The 17,745-nt window shown below is 41.0% G+C and overlaps 1 protein-coding gene across 13 annotated transcripts in view; it reads right to left on the minus strand.

Annotated features, from left to right (window-relative positions):
- Positions 1-17,745, minus strand: part of SCAPER (S-phase cyclin A associated protein in the ER) — a 556,007-nt gene that overhangs the window by 36,914 nt on the left and 501,348 nt on the right. For 12 of the 13 annotated variants that reach the window (XM_063699056.1, XM_063699058.1, XM_063699055.1 and 9 more), the window contains one exon: positions 16,169-16,324. The exons of the other annotated variant lie outside the window; for it this stretch is intronic. In XM_063699056.1, coding sequence (XP_063555126.1) covers positions 16,169-16,324 — 156 coding nt within the window. The remainder of the gene's footprint in view (positions 1-16,168; positions 16,325-17,745) is intronic. 13 annotated transcript variants of the gene reach the window in all.

Here is a 17,745-nt window from a genome sequence, read left to right on the forward strand (position 1 = left end):
CACGCCTATAGTCCCAGCTGCTTAGGAGGCTGAGGCAGGAGCATCACTGGAGCCTAGGAGTTCAAGGCTGCAGTGAGCTATCATCACCTCACTGCACCCCAGCCTGGGTAACACAGTGAGATCCTATCTCTGAAAAAAAAATTCTAATAATGAGAACATCTAAAAGTGAAGTGGGCCGTTTGGTGTGGTATGACATTCTTCTTCATCCTGGAAGAGGTGGAAGGTCACATCCACTGTAGTAGCAGAGGGCATTTAAGACTCACCTGGGCATGAGCCTGGATGATGTCTAAGATTCTGTTCAATTCTGGGATGTTACAACAGATGTAAATCTACTTTGAAAATTACAGTCAGTCGGCTGGGCGTGGTGGCTCACGTCTGTAATCCCAACACTTTGGGAGGCTGAGGTGGGCGGATCATGAGGTCAGGAGATTGAGACCATCCTGGCCAACATGGTGAAACCTTGTCTCTACTAAAAATACAAAAAAATTAGCTGGGTGTGGTGGCACACGCCTGTAATCCCAGCTACTCGGGAGGCTGAGGCAGGAGAATGGCTTGAACCCAGGAGGTGGAGGTTGCAGTGAGCTGAGATCACAACACTGCACTCTAGCCTGGCGACAGAGTGAGACTCCATCTCAAAAAAAAAAAATTACAGTCAGTCTCTGTCACAGACACACACACATACAGCACACCCTCCCTCTCTGACCTTTTATGTTATTTATATAGTAAGATGTGGACAATAGCTTGTTTAATGCAAATCTAATTTGGAGCTCTGTTGAAGAAAATGGGGATGACTTAATGGAGAGCTGAGGGTAAAAGAAAAGTCAAGGTGGAATGTATGTATGTGTAAGCAATCTAAGACAGTCAGGACATTTGGTTAGAGAACAGCAAAAATAGGCCAGGCATAGTGGCTCATGCCTGTAATCCCAGAACTTTGGGAGGCTGAGGTGGGCGGATCACCTGAGGTCAGGAGTTCAACACCAGCCTGGCCAACATGGTGAAACCCTGTCTCTACTAAAAATACGAAAATTAGCCAGGCATGGTGGCATGTGCCTGTAATCCCAGCTACTAGGGAGGCTGAGGCAGGAGAATGTTTTGAACCCGGGAGGCGGAGGTTGCAGTGAGCCGAGATTGCATTACTGCACTGTAGCCTGGGAAACAAAGCAAGACTCCGTCTCAAGAAAAAAAAAAAAAAAAAAAAAAGGTCCGGGCGCGGTGGCTCACACCTGTAACCCCAGCACTTTGGGAGGCCGAGGCGGGCAGATCACGAGGTCAGATGATCGAGACCATCCTGGCTAACACGGTGAAACCCCATCTTTACTAAAAAAGAAATACAAAAAATTAGCTGGGCGTGGTGGCGGGCACCTGTAGTCCCAGCTACATGGGGGGCTAAGGCAGGAGAATGGCGTGAACCCAGGAGGCGGAGCTTGCAGTGAGTGGAGATGCGCTACTGCACTCCAGCCTGGGCGACAGAGTAAGAGTCCGTCTCAAAAAAAAAAAAAAAAGAAGAAAAAGAACAGTAAAAATATAGGGAAAATTAAAAAGTGAGAACATTAGGTAGGACAGGCTCAGATACCTGGGAGAATTTCCAGTTACCTGATTATGAGTTTCAGGTGAACTCAAAGAGGAACCTTTTTTTTTCTTTTGAGGCAGGGTCTTGCTCTGTTGCCCAGGCTGCAGTGTGGTGGCACAATTGTAGCTCACTGTAACCTTGAACTCGTAGGCTCAAGCAATCCTCCCATCTCAGCCTCCCAAGTAGCTGGGACTACAGGCATATGCTACTACACCTGGTTAAGTTTTTAATTTTTTGTAAGATGAGGTCTTGCTATGTTGCCCAGGGTGGTCTCAAACTCCTAGCCTCAAGTGATCCTCCTACCTCACCTCTCAAAGTATTGGGATTGCAGCGGTGAGCCACTGTGCCTGGCTAAAGAGGAACTCTTGAGAAGGGAACCTTCCTGAAAGGAGAAGTAACAGATGATGAAAACGGAATGGACAGTCTTGCTGTTTGGGATCAACAACCTGGAAGAGGCTGAAGAAAGAGCAAGACCAGAGGACACCAATAAGAATGGAAGGTAAAGGACAAGGCCACTAACAAGAAGAAACTCTGGACCCTGGCAAAGGTCTGAATGGAGACACAACAAAGTGGAAGAGTAAAGAGGTGACAGGCTCAGGACAATCTTAGGAAAATGAAGGGTGAATGGATGAAGGGGCAGTGAGGAGCCTATGAGGTGAGAAGGCAGGCAGCTCTGGGTGATTGACAACAAGATATGCTCCTAGATCTTGGAACTGCAGGCTAGGGCTTTGTCCAGTACTGCCTCTCAGATGGGACACTTTTGACCTCTCTAGCTTCAGTTTTCTCATACTGTAAACAGCAAAGGACCCTGTGCTGACACACTGGTTTGGCTAGTTGATACTTTGGGGCTCTCTTTACAGTTTGGAAGTTGGGCTGAAGGAGCTCTGCCAGAGGCTATGTTGTCTTGCCAAGTAAAGGTAATTGCTTCTGCTGGGAGGGTAACTGGGAGGAAAAAACTGTCATATCAGGTGCTGCATTAAGATTCCAGTACCTCCTAAATGATCTTTCTGGCTTCCACTCTTGCTTCTCTAATCCGTTTTTCACAGAGTAAACAGATGCTTTTTACTTTTTAAGCCACTCTCCTGTTTAAAATCCTCCAGTGGCTTCCACTCACACTTAAGAGCAGAATTCAGATTTCTCACCTTTCTGCCCTCATCTCCTGGCCTTTACTTATTGACTTCAACTTCTACCACTTTCTTTCTGGCTCTTCACATTCCAATATATCACTTTCTCTGTTTCTGGAACATCCACTTCAAGGTCTTGCCATTCTTCTCAACTAGAATACTCTTTGCTTGGGTCTTTACATGCCTGGTTCCGTCTTAGCTTGTCATCTCCCCAGAGAGGCCTTTCCTGACCACTTCGTCTGCAGAAGCCCTTGACCAAGACATTCGGCTATATTACCAGGCTTTATTTTCTCATGTCACTAGCTAAAATAATCTTATTTGTATATTGGTTGATTGTTTTTTCCCCATTAGACTGTAAATTTCATCAGAGTGGTATCTTGTTCATCAATCGATCCCCAGTACCTTGACAAGGTCTGGGACATAGCACATACTCAGTAAATAGGTATGAGTAAATATTTGCCAAAGAAATGGAAGGAAGAAAGGGAGAACTGATCTTAGCAAGGCATGCCAAAGGAATGAAGGCCTTGGATGCCTATTTCCTAACTCAGAGAAAGAAGAACATGAGATGTGGGCAGTCCTTCTTCTTATGTATAGAATAGGCCCAGGAAATGGGATTCTGACATAGGCCAATGATCGTTCACTAGTATTTGCTAGCTCTACCAATGAACAGCTGTTTCTCAAGTTCTTATTTTTTTTTGTTTCAGGTGCTATGTGCCTGACGGGGAGCTGCTAGGATATTTAGCTTCTTTCTCTAGGTAAATACTTTTAACTCTAGACACAAACCATGTATACAAGGAAAGAGAAATAATGAATTGCACGTTGACAAATACCAAGTAAGTGGCATAAATGGTATGTTCCATCTCATATTTCAGAGGAAAATATCCCTTTGATGGAATCAAATAGGACTGGATTGGATTCTGGGAAAGAAAAGTCAAAGATGACTAAGGCTTTGGGTCTTAAAATCTACTCAGATTACTGGAATCATGAGCAGAATACGGTAGTCAGGAGGGACAGCCAACTTTGGGTGAAAGCCAATGAGCTCAGGATCTAACATATTAAATATAAGTTCCTGGTAGAAATTGCCAGTAGGAATTCCAGGAGGAAATGTCTATCATGGCCTTGTTATGAATATGGTTTGGGCCTTAACCTTACTTGCTGTGGCTTGATTTACCTTTCCTGCCTATCTCCTTTTAATTTTTAATTAAAAAAATAACATATATATACTTCTATAAGCTATCTCAAGTTTTTGGAACAAAATGTGTTATAATGAATACAAGAATATGTAAAAAATAGCATCTTAGACAAGAAGTAAGAGTGACAGATGTTAGCCCCCATTTACTCCTGTCATGTCCAACTCTGTGAGGGAAGAAGTAACACATTCATTTTCATATGTGAACAACAGGCTTTGAAAACCTAAAGAACCAGGGCTAGGCATGGTGGCTCACACCTGCAATCCCAACACTCTGGGAGGCTGATGCAGGAAGATCACTTGAGCCCAGGAGTTCGACACCAGCCTGGGCAACATAGGGAGAGCTCGTCTACACACACACACACACACAAAGCAAAATCAGAGAATTAGTGGAACGCAGCAGTGCATCCCTGTAGTCTCAGCTACTTGGGAAGCTGAGGTTGGAGGATACATTGAGCCTGGAGGATTGAGGCTGCAGTAAGCCGTGATCGCTCTTCAGCACGCTGCCACAGGTCACAGAACTGAGAAAGCTGAAACTGAACCCACATCCTTCTGACTTCCCAACCTTTGCTCTTCAACATAATATTACACAGTTTTCCTCTTGAGAGCCCTGCCTTCTCAGTCTCCTAGAGCCAGTGAGAATCTGGCTGCAAATGTATCCTGGACACATTCTGCTCCTCTAAACCCTGCATGTTGAGGCCATCATCCCTTGTCCCCTGTGAGAATGGTAAGTCAGTGGAGACTGTCCTAAACTTTGGCCCTACGGGCTGGGGCCCAGCCAGTTCCCTTTCTGCCTAGCACATAGTGAGCACTCATGTGAACTGTACCAATGAAGTTGTCATCTTTCCATTCCTTCAAGTAACTAGGGCTTTATGTCAGCTGGGATGGATCTTTCGGAAGTCCCTCTATTAGCACTTTGCCATTGTGAGTACAGAGACAGCCCAGAAGTTCCTGCTTCTGTATTCTCATTCTCTAGATCTGAAGGATAAGGACAGTCACTCCTCCTTATTAGTCTAGAGGCTGTTTTAACTCCTTTGACAGTGTGAGCAGGACTCTTGAATGCTTGTAGGGAGATAGCCCACATGAAATACTCAGCTCAGGGTGTATCAAAGGTGCTTAACAAATGTTACTTCTTTTAGTTCCACTTGCCTAGTCCTGTTACATTCACTTCATTGCCTATCTCCCAATACCAACAAACCCTTTGTCCAAAGACAGTAGCTAATGACAACAAAATATTTAGGAATGGGCTGACAGTATCAAATAAGAGACTGCAGAGAGAATAGAAGGCAGCTGAGAACAGGAGACTGGGAACTCATTTATCTTTAGGGTAGGGTGGAAAGTAGCAGGCTATATTTTTCAAGTATAACCACAGCAACATTTCTGGTCCCCTATGCTCTTCTAGAACCTTCATCCTCCCCAGGAAGAGGCAAAGTCTATTTCTCCTTTTTTTGAAGCTAGATGGAACTTCATGACTGCCTTGGTGAATATAATGCAGTGCAAGTGATGCTGTGTGATTTCTGAGGCTGAGTCATAAAAGGTGATATGGTTTCTAGCTGCTCTCTCACTGCCAGGATGCTTGTTCTTGGAACACAGCCACCATGCTGTGAGGAAGCCAATTAAGCCTATGCAGAGACCCCACATGGAAAGACCCCTGGCTGACAGCCAGCATCTACCACAGATGTGTGAATAAGCACTCAGATGATTCCAACCACCAGCCTTCAAGTCTTCTGAGGCCCCAGACATTGTGGAACAAAGATAACCCATCCTCTCCGTACCTTAAAAGAATTCCTGACCCACAGAATCTGTGAGACTAATAGATGGTTGTTTTATGCCACTAAATTTTAGGGTAATTTGTTGCAGTTATTGTAACCGTAACAAGAAGAAAAGCAAAGGAAAATATGAGGTACAGTGAGACCAGGGGAGTTCAGGAAGAAGAGTAGGTTCATATTAGTCTGCATGTTGCCAAGGAGCAAGTAGGCCTTATACTAATAGGTAGCACTAGGGAGACAGATTTCAGCTTGGTATAAGGAGAGATGGTTTAAGCAACAACAACTCAAGCTCCCCTTAGTTAAGTAACGAATTTCCTGTCACTGGAGGTGTTCAACAGAGACAGAGAGGCTTACTGAAAAGATTCAAACCTGACTGGAAGACCAGATAGGGGACTTTAAGTTTCCTTTCAATCAACAGAATGTGGCAGTAGATTAGATCTGGGGCATCAGGAGGAGAGATTAGAGATGATGAGGTTTGGAGCTTGATGCCTGAGAGACTGGTGATACCATACACAAAAAGAGTGTCTATGGGAGGGTTTTTCAAAACATTCTTCTTTCCATTCCTTTCATCTCTTACCTGGACAACTGTTAATGCCCCTTGCACTTTCCACCTTCTAATACATTCTTCACACGACACTTGACCAGTGCTCCCAAATATGGTTCTTAGCAGGTCACTTCCTTGCTCAAAGGCTTTAAAAATTCATTTTATGTTTTTAAAATTTTTGTGGGTACACAGTAGGTATACATATTTATGGGATACCTGAGATATTTTGATACGAGCATGCAATGAGTAATAATCACATCACGGAAAATGGGGTTATCTGTCTGCTCAAGCATTTATCCTTTGTGTTACAAACTATCCAATTATATTCTTTTAGTTATTTTAAAATGTACAATTAAATTATTACTGACTATAGTCACCCTGTTGTGATATCAAATATTTAGTCTTATTCATTCTAACGTTTTTATTTTTTTGTACCCATTAACCATCCCCAGCTCTCTCCCACCCACCCACTACCCTTCCCAGCCTGTGGCACCCATCCTTCTACTCTCCATCTCCATGAGTTTGTTTTGATTTTTAGATCCCACAAATAAGTGAGAACGTGATGTTTATCTCTCTGTGCCTAGCTTATTTTACTTAACACAATGACCTTGAATTTCATCCATGTTGTTGCAAATGAGAGGATCTCATTCTTTTTTATGGCTGAATAGGACTCCATTGTGTGTATGAGTACATTTTCTATATCCATTCATCTCCTGATGGACACTTAGGCTGCTTTCAAATCTTGGCTATTGGGAACAGTGCTGCAACAAACATGGGAGTGTGGATATCTCTTTGATATACTGATTTCCTTTCTTTTGGGTATATACCCAGCAGTGGGATTGCTGTATTGTATGGTAGCTCTATTTTTAGTTTTTGTAGGAATCTCCAAACTGTTCTCCATAGTGGTTGTATTAATTTGCATTCCTACCAACAGCGTATGAGGGTTCCCTTTTCTCCACATCCTTGCCAGCATTTGTTATTGAATGTCTTTTAGATAAAAGACATTTTAACTGGGATGAGATGATATCTCTTTGTAGTTTTGATTTGCATTTCTCTGATGATCAATGATGTTGAGCACCTTTTCATATGCCTGTTTGCCATTTGTATGTCTTCTTTTGAGAAATGTCTCTTCAGATCTTTCGCCCATTTAAAAATTGGATTATTAGAGTTTTTCCTATAGAGTTGTTTGAATTCTTATATATTCTAGTTGTTAATCCCTTGTCAGACGGGTACTTTGCAAATATTTTCTCTCTTCTGTGGATTGTCTCTTCACTTGATTGATTGTTTCCTTTGCTGTGCAGGAGCTTAACTTGATGTGATCCCAAATATCCATTTTTGCTTCGGTTGCCTGTGCTTGCAGGGTACTATTCAAGAAATTTTTGCCCAGTCCAATGTCCTTAAGAGTTTCCCCAATGTTTTCTTGTAGTAGTTTCATAGTTTTGAGGTCTTAAAGTCTTTAATCCATTTCGATTTCTGTATATGGTGAGAGACAGGGGTCTAGTTTCATTCTTCTGCATATGGATATCCAGTTTTCCCAGCATCATTTATTGAAGAGACTCTTCCCTAATTTATGCTCTTGGCACCTTTGTCAAAAATGAGTTCACTGTAGATGAATTTGTTTCTGGGTTCTCTATTCTGCTCCATTGGTCCATGTGTCTGTTTTTATGCCAGTACCATGCTGTTTTGATTATTACAGCTTTGTATTATAAAGTCAAGTAATGTGATTCTTCCAGTTTTGTTCTTTTCCCTTAGGATAGCTTTGGCTATTCTGGGTCTTTTGTGATTCTATATACATTTTAGGATTGTTTTTTCTACTTCTGTGAAGAATGTCATCAATGTTTTGATAAGGATTTCATGGACTCTGACGATTGCTTAGGGTAGTATGGACATTTTTAACAATATTGCTGCTTCCAATCCATGAACATGAAACAGTTTTCTATTTATTATGTCTTCTTTAATTTCTTTCATCAATGTTTTATAGTTTTCATTGTAGAAATCTTTCACTTCTTTGGTTAATTTCTACATATTTAACTTTATTTGTGGCTCTTGTAAATGGGATTACTTTTTTTGATTTCAAGACTGTTTGTTGTTGGCATATAGAAATGCTACTGATTTCTGGACATTGATTTTGTATCCTGCAACTTTACTGAATTGGTTTATCGGTTCTAATAGCTTTTTGATAGAGTCTTTAGGTTTTTCCAAATATAAGATCATATCATCTGTAAAAAAGGATAATTTGACTTCTTCCTTTCTGATTCGGATGCCTTTTCTTTCTTCTGTCTGATTGCTCTAGCTAGGATTTCTAGTATGATGTTGAGTAACAGTGGTGAAAGTGGGCATCCTTGTTGTGTTCCAGATCTTAGAGGAAAGGCTTTCCATTTTTCCTCATTCAGTATGATACTAGTTGTGGGTCTGTCATACATGGCTTTTATTCTGTTGAGGTATGTTTCTTCTCAACCCAATTTTTTGAGAGTTTTTTTTTTTTTTTAAATCATGAAGCGATGTTGAATTTCATCAAATGCTTTTTCAGCATGTCCTGAAATGATCATTTAGTTTTTGTCCTTCATTCTGTCGATAATGATGTATCACACTGACTAATTTGCATATGATGAACCATCCTGACATTCCTGGGATAAATCCCACTTGATCATAATGAATGATCTTTTTTGCTGAATTTGGTTTGCTAGTATTTTGTTGAGGATTTCTGCATTAATATTCATCAGGGATACTGGTCTTTAGTTTTCTTTTTTCCATGTTTCTCTGATTTTGACATCAGAGTAATAAATACTGGCCTTGTAGAAAGAGTTTGGAAGCATTCCCTCCTCCTCTATTTTTTGGAATAGTTTGAGTAGGATTAGTATTAGTTGTTCTTTAAATGTTTGGTAGAATTCATCAGTGAAGCCCTCTGGTCCTGGGATTTTCTTTATTGGGAGACTTTTTTTTTTTTTTTTTTGAGACGGAGTTTCACTCTTGTTGCCCAGGCTGGAGTGCAGTGGCGTGATCTTGGCTCACCGCAACCTCCACCTCCCAGGTTCAAGCAATTCTCCCGCCTCAGCCTCCCCAGTAGCTGGGATTATAGGCATGCACCACCACGCCCAGATAATTTTGTATTTTTAGTAGAGATGGGGTTTCTACATGTTGAGGCTGGTCTTGAACTCCTGACCTCAGGTGATCCGCCCGCCTTGGCCTCCCAAAGTGCTGGGATTACAGGTGTGAGCCACCGCGCCCGGTCGGGAGACTTTTATTATAGCTTCAATCTCATCACTTGCTAATGGTCTGTTTTGGTTTTGGATTTCTTCATGTTTCAATCTTGGTAGGTTGCATGTGTCTCAAAACTTATCCATTTCCTCTAGTAAAAAGGTTTTAATGACACTATTGCCGTTACCACATCTCAGCAAATTATTTTATGTAGTTCACAAAGTCTTTTTATATTTACGATCTCATTTGAGCCTCATAAGGATCTGCAAGCATTAAAATACCACCATATATATCTCAAAGTTCAGTTAAGGTACTCTATTCTTTGTATTTTTCTCCTTTATGTCTTTGCTTATGCTATTTTCTTGGTCCACCTTTTTCTCAACTCTACATGTTCTAATCTTTTCCATCTTTCAAGGGCCATGTTAAATTTTAGCTGCTCTAAAAAACAGCTAATCCCCACAGACAAGTAACCGTCATTTCTCCCTCCTCTGAACTCCATCAATGACAATGGTGATAATAGTGGCCAACATTTATGAAGCATTTACTATGTACCAGGCAGCATGTTAAGTGCTTTTGTTATCTTCTATCCTCTTGATCACTCTCTGTCTTGTACTGTAGATAGTTGTATAGGCATCTTTTTCCCCCTACAAGCTTACAGAGTCCTTAGACAAAATTGATGTCTTAGCCATTACTGCTTTCTCCCAATCCTAGCACAGGGCCTGGCACAGAGCAAGTGCTACATAAATATTTGTTCAATGAATGAATAGGCAGGCGGGCAGAGTTAACATTTACCTTTGCTTGAACAAATGGTTTTCAAGCACCCTTAAACACTTGAAAAGCACTCATTTATAGCCACATAATAAATGGACTAAATCACAAATCATTCTTATCTTTTCATGACACAGGTTTCCAGAACTTTGGCTAGAACACATTTTGTTATTGTCATCTATGGATGTGAAAATGAAAAACACAAATATATATAACATCAAACTTGTTTTTGTATACAAATATTCTTGAATTCACAAGTCTTTTCCAACCAATCAGAATTATCCAGGTTTTATAAGTTCCTCTCTTCAGTGTAGTTGTAAGGATTGCAAACTCTTTTACTGTGGGTCCACTGCTTCCTGGCTTTGTTGCCATAGTGCCTAGCACAGTTAGGAATACTGTAAATGATTACTGATTAAGTTAACAGCCCATGTTGGTTTCAATTTGTAATCACTCATTATTATGCTGATCCTATTAGTTCTGCTAAGGAGTCAGCACCTTAAGGGGGACCCAATGAGCCTCAACCAATTACAGCAATTGAGCTCCTGCCCTGAGATTTGAAAACCATTGTTTTCTCTTTACTTGTAGGACCAAGAATAGAAAACTGTTAACAGTAAAGGCCAAAGAAATAGGCATTTCATTTTTTTTGAGATGGAGTCTCGCACTGTCACCCAGGCTGGAGTGCAGTGGTGCCATCTCGGCTCGCTGCAACCTCCGCCTCCTGGGTTCAAGCAATTCTCCTGCCTCAGCCTCCCAAATAGCTGGGATTACAGGTGCCTGCCACCACTCTCAGCTAATTTTTGTATTTTTAGTAGAGATGGGGTTTCACCATGTTGGCCAGTCTGGTCTTGAACTTCTGACCTCAGGTGATCCACCTGCCTCGGCCTCCCAAAGTGCTGGGATTACCTGAGGCACCACACCTGGCCAGAAATAGGCATTTCTGAGAGTCCCATTACAGACTACTGAATTTTGCTGAAGTGATTAAGAATCATTTGTTAACAATATTAAAATTCTGAAGCAATTCTGGCATAAAATCAATCCTTTCATCAGAGGATCACGATTTCAATTTTTACTTAAAGAAATGCAAGTTCATTGTTCAAAACTAAGCCTGGTACAAGTCGTCAGCTATTGCTTTTCTATCCCAAGTTGAAACAAAGACTAACAACACAAATTCTGACATCCAAATCGTGTTTCAGAAAACCTAGGTAAAAATTTGGCTGAGTAAGGTGGCTCAGGCCTATAATCCTAACACTTTGGGAGGCTGAGGTGGGTGGATCATCTGAGGTCAGGAGTTTGAGACCAGCCTGGCCAACATGGTGAAACTCCGTCTCTACTAAAAATACAAAAATTAGCCAGGCATGGTGGCAAGCACCTGTAATCCCAGCTATTCGGGAGGCTGAGGCAGGAGAATAACTTGAACCCAGGAAGCAGAGGTTACAGTGAGCCGAGATGGCGCCACTGCACTCCAGCCTGGGCGACAGAGCGAGACTCCGTCTCAAAAAAAAAAAAAAAAAAAAAAAGAGAAAAGAAAAGAAAAGAAAACCTAGGTAAAAATTAGAAGATTAAGGGCACAATAGGAGAGTAGCGCAAAGGCAGACTAGCGGTAATCACCATCACAAAGGCTGGGCCACCAGCAGACTGCAGTGTTTACTCAAAGCCTGGAGATATCAATTAGTCCCCTTAATTATCTCAGGCTCTGCCATCACAAGAGGCAATTTTTGAAGCCCTCTCTAGCTCCTCTTCCTCTTTCATTCCTGTCACAAAAGGGCTAGGAGGACAAAGCCTTCCTTGACTCTGGTTCTGGCTAGCTTCTGGTAGCCAAAATAGACATTATGTGAATTACTCCAATAAAGCAAAAACCACACTACCTTTCCTCTTAGACATGGCTATGACCTATAGCAGAAACTCTATTTAATGCATGCAACAAAATGCTTGTCACTGTCATTTATAGCTTAGAAATATAATTTTCATGAAGAAATAAGCAGGAGAAAACAATCTGTAAATATCAGAAGTAAATGAATCTGAGGAGGTAGGAAAAACTCCCTGTATTCCTGTGGTCTGGTGGTGTTCAGGAAATGTTGGGAGACTGAAGGATGAGAGGAAGAACAACAATAAGGGGTCATTTTTCTCAGCTCTTTCAGAGAAGTAGCTTACACTGATACTGCAAATAATTTCCTAGGTAAATTAAGCCAGGAAACCACCTGGACCTTCTTTCTAGAATAATCTGTTTTTGTAGTAAGTCCTACTAACAGAAGTTTGCTAAGCAATTGAGGTTAGAGAAGGAAATTATAATGGAGATAAATAGATTAAGAATTCTTAAAAACCATCAAGAGTAAATCACTGTTTAAAATCCAGGTGTACACAGAAGGAATTATATTTCATATACATAATAAAATAAATTATATAGTAATTAAAAATTTTAAATAAAATGTATCAGATGTGTAAACATGTAATTTATCAGATGTATAAATATATAATAAACATAAAATTTTGAGTGGTAGAAAGTATAGTTTCCAAGTTTGAGAATATAAGCAGTTTTTCTTAGTGGAAATATAAGTTTGGTCCTAGGCATGCCTGAAGATTATCCAAGTAGACCAAAGTTTACACATATATGTATATGTATATGATATGTATATGTATATGATAATCTTATATCATATATAATAACCCTTAGGCATGTCTAGGACCAAACTCATATTTCCACTATGAATAACTGTTTATATTTCCTAATTTGAAGACTGTGCTATCTACCATTCAAAATTTTATAGTCAGAAACCTGGGAGTCATTCTAGATGCTTCCCTTCCTTTCACCCCCCACATCATGAAACCCTATGCCATCTCCCCTACATTTGTTCTACTCCCTCGTAATGTATTTGCTCATCTCTATTTTCACTGACCTTACTGGCCCTCAATATGTCTCAGTTGGATTATGCAAGAGCTTCTTTACTAATCCTTCTGCCTCTAGGCTTCTGCCATTCCAGTCATCTCTGTGCTTCTTAGGAGTGATCATTCTGTAACAGAAATTTGATCCTGTCCTCCCTCTCAAGCAACTTTAGCAGCCTTTGACAGCTCTAGTCTAGCTCTTGTAGCCCTTTGCACCTCCCAAGAACTAACATTTATGGAGCTCATTTAATACCTCATCTCCTGCTGCTCTCCACATTTACCCAATTGCACAGCTACATCAAACTAAACATGATGCTAACTCTTGTATGTCCATATCTCTTCGTTTGGGCTGCCCTAAAAGCAGACCCTGAAAAAATAATATGGGTGCAAATAAATTATTTGTGAGGATGTAGAGAAGAGAAACAGGGAAGGGAGAAAACTCAATCAAGGATGTGTTAAAGAACAGGTTACGGGCCAGGCGCGCCCAGCACTTTGGGAGGCTGAGGTGAGTGGAGCACTTGAGGTCAGGAGTTCGAGACCAGATTGGCCAACATGGTGAAACCCCATCTCTACTAAAAATACAAAAATTAGCCAGGAGTGGTGGCCTGTGCCTGTAATCCAAGCTACTCAGCTGGCTGAGGCAGGAGAATCGCTTGAACATGGAAGGCAGAGGTTGCAGTGAGCTGAGATAGTGCCTCTGTACTCCAGTCTGGGCGACAGAGTGAGTAAGATTCGGTCTCAAAAACAAAACAAAACAAACAAACAAACAAAAAACAGGTTAGGGCTGAGGATCCTGTGAGAACTGTACAGAATATACTCAGAATTGTACTACTGAACATTAGGGAAGCGGGGGTATTATCTACCAATTTATTGTTTGTATTATCTACCAATTTATTAACGCCACTACTGGAGGTGTTAAACTCCTCTGCACTCTAGCAAATAGCTCCTTGTCCAGAGAACGTCCTGAGGCAGAGAAATACAGAAAGCCATTGGCAGATAACCTCCACGTGAACCAAAGGCACCAATAACATCTGGTATACCACATAATGTACATATCATGCCCTTTTTCTCAACTGATTTTTTTCCTTCCACTTGTCTTGGATTCTGCCTATGGAAGCCTTTTTTGACCTCCTCTGTAAGTGCCTTACTTCCTTTTCTGTGCAAATTCTCTTCTGCTATAACTATTACTTTATAAGTCTGACCCCACACTAGACTCTTGGCTCCCTGAGGGCAGTATCTTTAGTACCTACCTAACTTGGTGTTTGGCACAGGACAGATGCTCAGTGTCTTCAGGACAAGAGCATGACTGTGTGTGCATTAAAGAGAAGATCCTATTTCCATGTTCCATATGTAATTGAGAAAATTTTCAAAGAAATGAAATATATGCTTCTACATCCTGAATAATATAAAGTCAAGCAGAAGGAGTATCAAGCTAGAAATCTCAGGACCTGATTCAAGTCAGTTTGGCTCAGTTGTTTTTCCTACAAAAAACAAGTGACGGTGAATGACCCTTAGGTTTCTTTTAAATTCCATAGATTTCAAGTGACTGAATCTGCATGTAAGTGACAGCTGAAGCCCACAGACTGTACAACAATCACATATGGAAATGCTTATATTTGTGATATTGATCTGGATTCGAGAAAATACAGGTGACACAGACTTGAGATGCTGGCAGGTTTGTAATGTAATGAACACAGGGAAACTGTGTTCAAAAAGAGACAGGGTCAGCACAGGTCTCCTGCCTGAGAGGACACCTCCATGGAGGGGCCTGGCCATTGCACAGGAACTAGCTGGGCAGCATGGTGGCCTCCAAGCTGGCAGGTGCCACTGTTCCAGATGGACAGTGTTTGGTATGCCAACCTCTGCGTAGTATGGTACTACCTGATCCTATGTAGGTCACAGACCCACAAAAAGTCACTTCCTGAGCTCTCACTGAAGGTAGGCTTGGTCTACATTTCTTGATGGGAAGAGACTAACTTGGAACACTGAATACAGGCATGCTTGGCTTCCCTGACTTCTCTAGACAGTCTTAATTTTATTAGAATGTGACTGATGGTGAGGGACTGGGTAAGAGTAAGGAAGGATAGGTGGGCTTAGGGGTCCTATGTATAATGAACTAAAAAATGTTGAGGATGTTCATTTTAGAATATAGTTTCCCCCTCTTAAAATGTTCTGAATATAGTCACTGGTATTCTGTGAACACTGAATATAGATGGATAATATTTCCTTAAGAAGCTAGACTTTAGAAGCTTAGACTGGACAAATTCCTAAAAATACAAAACACATAATTAAAAAATAGGTAATACATATGTGCTGTTTAGAATTAATTATAAGAAAATTATTTGATTGAACATCCTCAATATGCCTAAGGGATATGTCATATTCCTATCAGAAAAACAGAGGCACTATTATCAACGATTCTTACTTGGTGAGGGATGGGTTGGGGAGAAGATAAGAAGACCCAGAGGGTTACTTGTGTCCTTCCTAGAGAATTATTGTTTTTGAGGACAGTCCGCAGGGTGGGATGGGGTAGGATGGGGTAGGGTAGTCTAAACAGCCAACCAGGCCAGTAGTAGTCCCTGGCACACTGGCTTTCACTATGCCCATGGGTCATGTGTGACTTCAGGGACCTATTGTTTTAGATGGCTCCCTTCCCTTATTCATGGAAGTACTCTGGAAGAAGGGACAGAGGGAAAATAAACCTAGCAGCCTATAACTGAAAGCACATGAATGACGGTAATGAGCACTTTCAGGCTGTACTGTGTAGGGCTGACGGCTTGGCTTGGTCTGGTCTAGGCTTTGTTTCCTTCAATGACTGAAGGAGAATCACTGGACTCCTCTGGATCTCAGTGGAAGAGGGACTGGATGACCTCTTAGGTCTCTTCTAGCAATGATAGTCAAATTTATGACACCAACAAGAAAAAAAGACTCTGGTGAGAGTGTGTGGCCCAGAAAAATGAGAAATTAATATACATCTCAATATAGAAAGCCAATGATGGGGAAAGAACAAAGAGGAAAGATGGCCAAGATGACCACTTGAATTCCTATGAAATGACCCTAGAATGGGCAAAATTCAAGAGATGTTCCAAAAGTTGAGTCAAGATTGAGATCAAGTAGATGCCTTACCTTCCAGTGACAGCAAAGCACAGTGTACACATTGCATGTAAGAGTCCTGCGGCATGCTGCAGAAATATGGCCATCTTGGGATTCTCATCCACTGGGCCTTGCACCGAGAGGAAGCAGGCACACAGTTTGTCAATCAGACCCATGTTCACCACGTAGCTAGATATGGGGGAGAAATGCATGTTATCAATCTGAATAGGCCAGCAACATCTTCACCTTCAATGATAAATGTTACCATACACAGGCTTGGACCCCTCAAACAAGCAGACACAACACAAGTTTGAGTAAAGCATCTCAAGTAACAATTTCCTTAGATTTACTCCTGAATAATCAGCTCTTTCTGTAAGTATTTTTTTCTCTCTTCTTTCTTTTGGTTATTTGAATATTATTTTTCAAGAAAAAACTGAATGACAATGATTATCTAGTCATTCTTACTGGTCTAAAGAGTCTAACAACAAGTGAAATGGTTTATAATGACCTTTATGTTCTTAAAAACTGTTCCTTTTTAAAGTACTAGGTAGCCCCAATGCAAGGATTTAGAAGATACAGTACAATGATTCAACTCAGACACTCTTGTTACAACTTATACTTTTTTTTTTTTTTCTTTTTTAGAGACAGGGTCTCACTCTGTCACCTGGCTGGAGTGCAGAGACATGATCATAGCTCACTACAACTCTAACCTACTGGGCTCAAGAGATCCTCCTGCCTCCTGCCTCTCGCAAGTAGTTGGGACTACATGCGTGTACCACCATGTGCAGTTAATTTTTTTTTTTTGTAGAAATGGGGTTTTGCTATACTGCCCAGGCTCTTCTTGAACTTCTGGCCTGACGCGATCCTCCTGCCTCGGCCTCCTAAAGTGCTACAATTACAGGCATGGGCCACCATGCCTGGCTACAACTTAAACTTCTAAAGCCAGTTGTAGGTTCTCTATTTTTAAAGACTCTATCACCATTAACAGCATAACAAACAGTGAGAATCTAATTGCTTTTACTGAAAAGTACCAGTCCTGAGGGTTGACAACAACATTTAAGAAATCATTTCCATCTTTTCAGTACAAAAAACAGTTTTCTAGAGCTGTTTGTAAACTGGACTGACGACAGTAACTCTTTTATTAATCCACAGAGCAGCAATCATTGAAAAGAATATTTTAAAACTATAAAAGACCTTGTAGATAAATCAACCTTGGCCTAGAAATTCAATGCTACTGCACTGACATGTATGAGAAGGGGAGGACTGCAAATATAGCAGTTCTTCAAATCAACATGTTAACTTTCAGAGATATACACAAAGGAATTGAGGTTTTGGTGTGTAAGTGCACTACAGTCCCCACCACTATTCATTTACCAACACAGGTTTTTGTAAAAGGAAGGATAAACTGATGAATAATTCATGTCTGGAGCCATTCCAAGTTTACTATGTTGAAGGTACAAAATAGTGCCTCCTTTCATCTTTTACATTAGACTATGTATCTACCTGGGCTACTGAGCACTCCTACAGTTTTAAAATTGGGAAGTATGAAATGATGACCACCAGACCTCTTCTAGTAAAGGAAATTGATAGACTGATACATGTACACACTG

This window comes from Gorilla gorilla, chromosome 16 (genome assembly GCF_029281585.2).
Source record: "Gorilla gorilla gorilla isolate KB3781 chromosome 16, NHGRI_mGorGor1-v2.1_pri, whole genome shotgun sequence".
NCBI classification, from domain to species: Eukaryota; Metazoa; Chordata; class Mammalia; order Primates; family Hominidae; genus Gorilla; species Gorilla gorilla.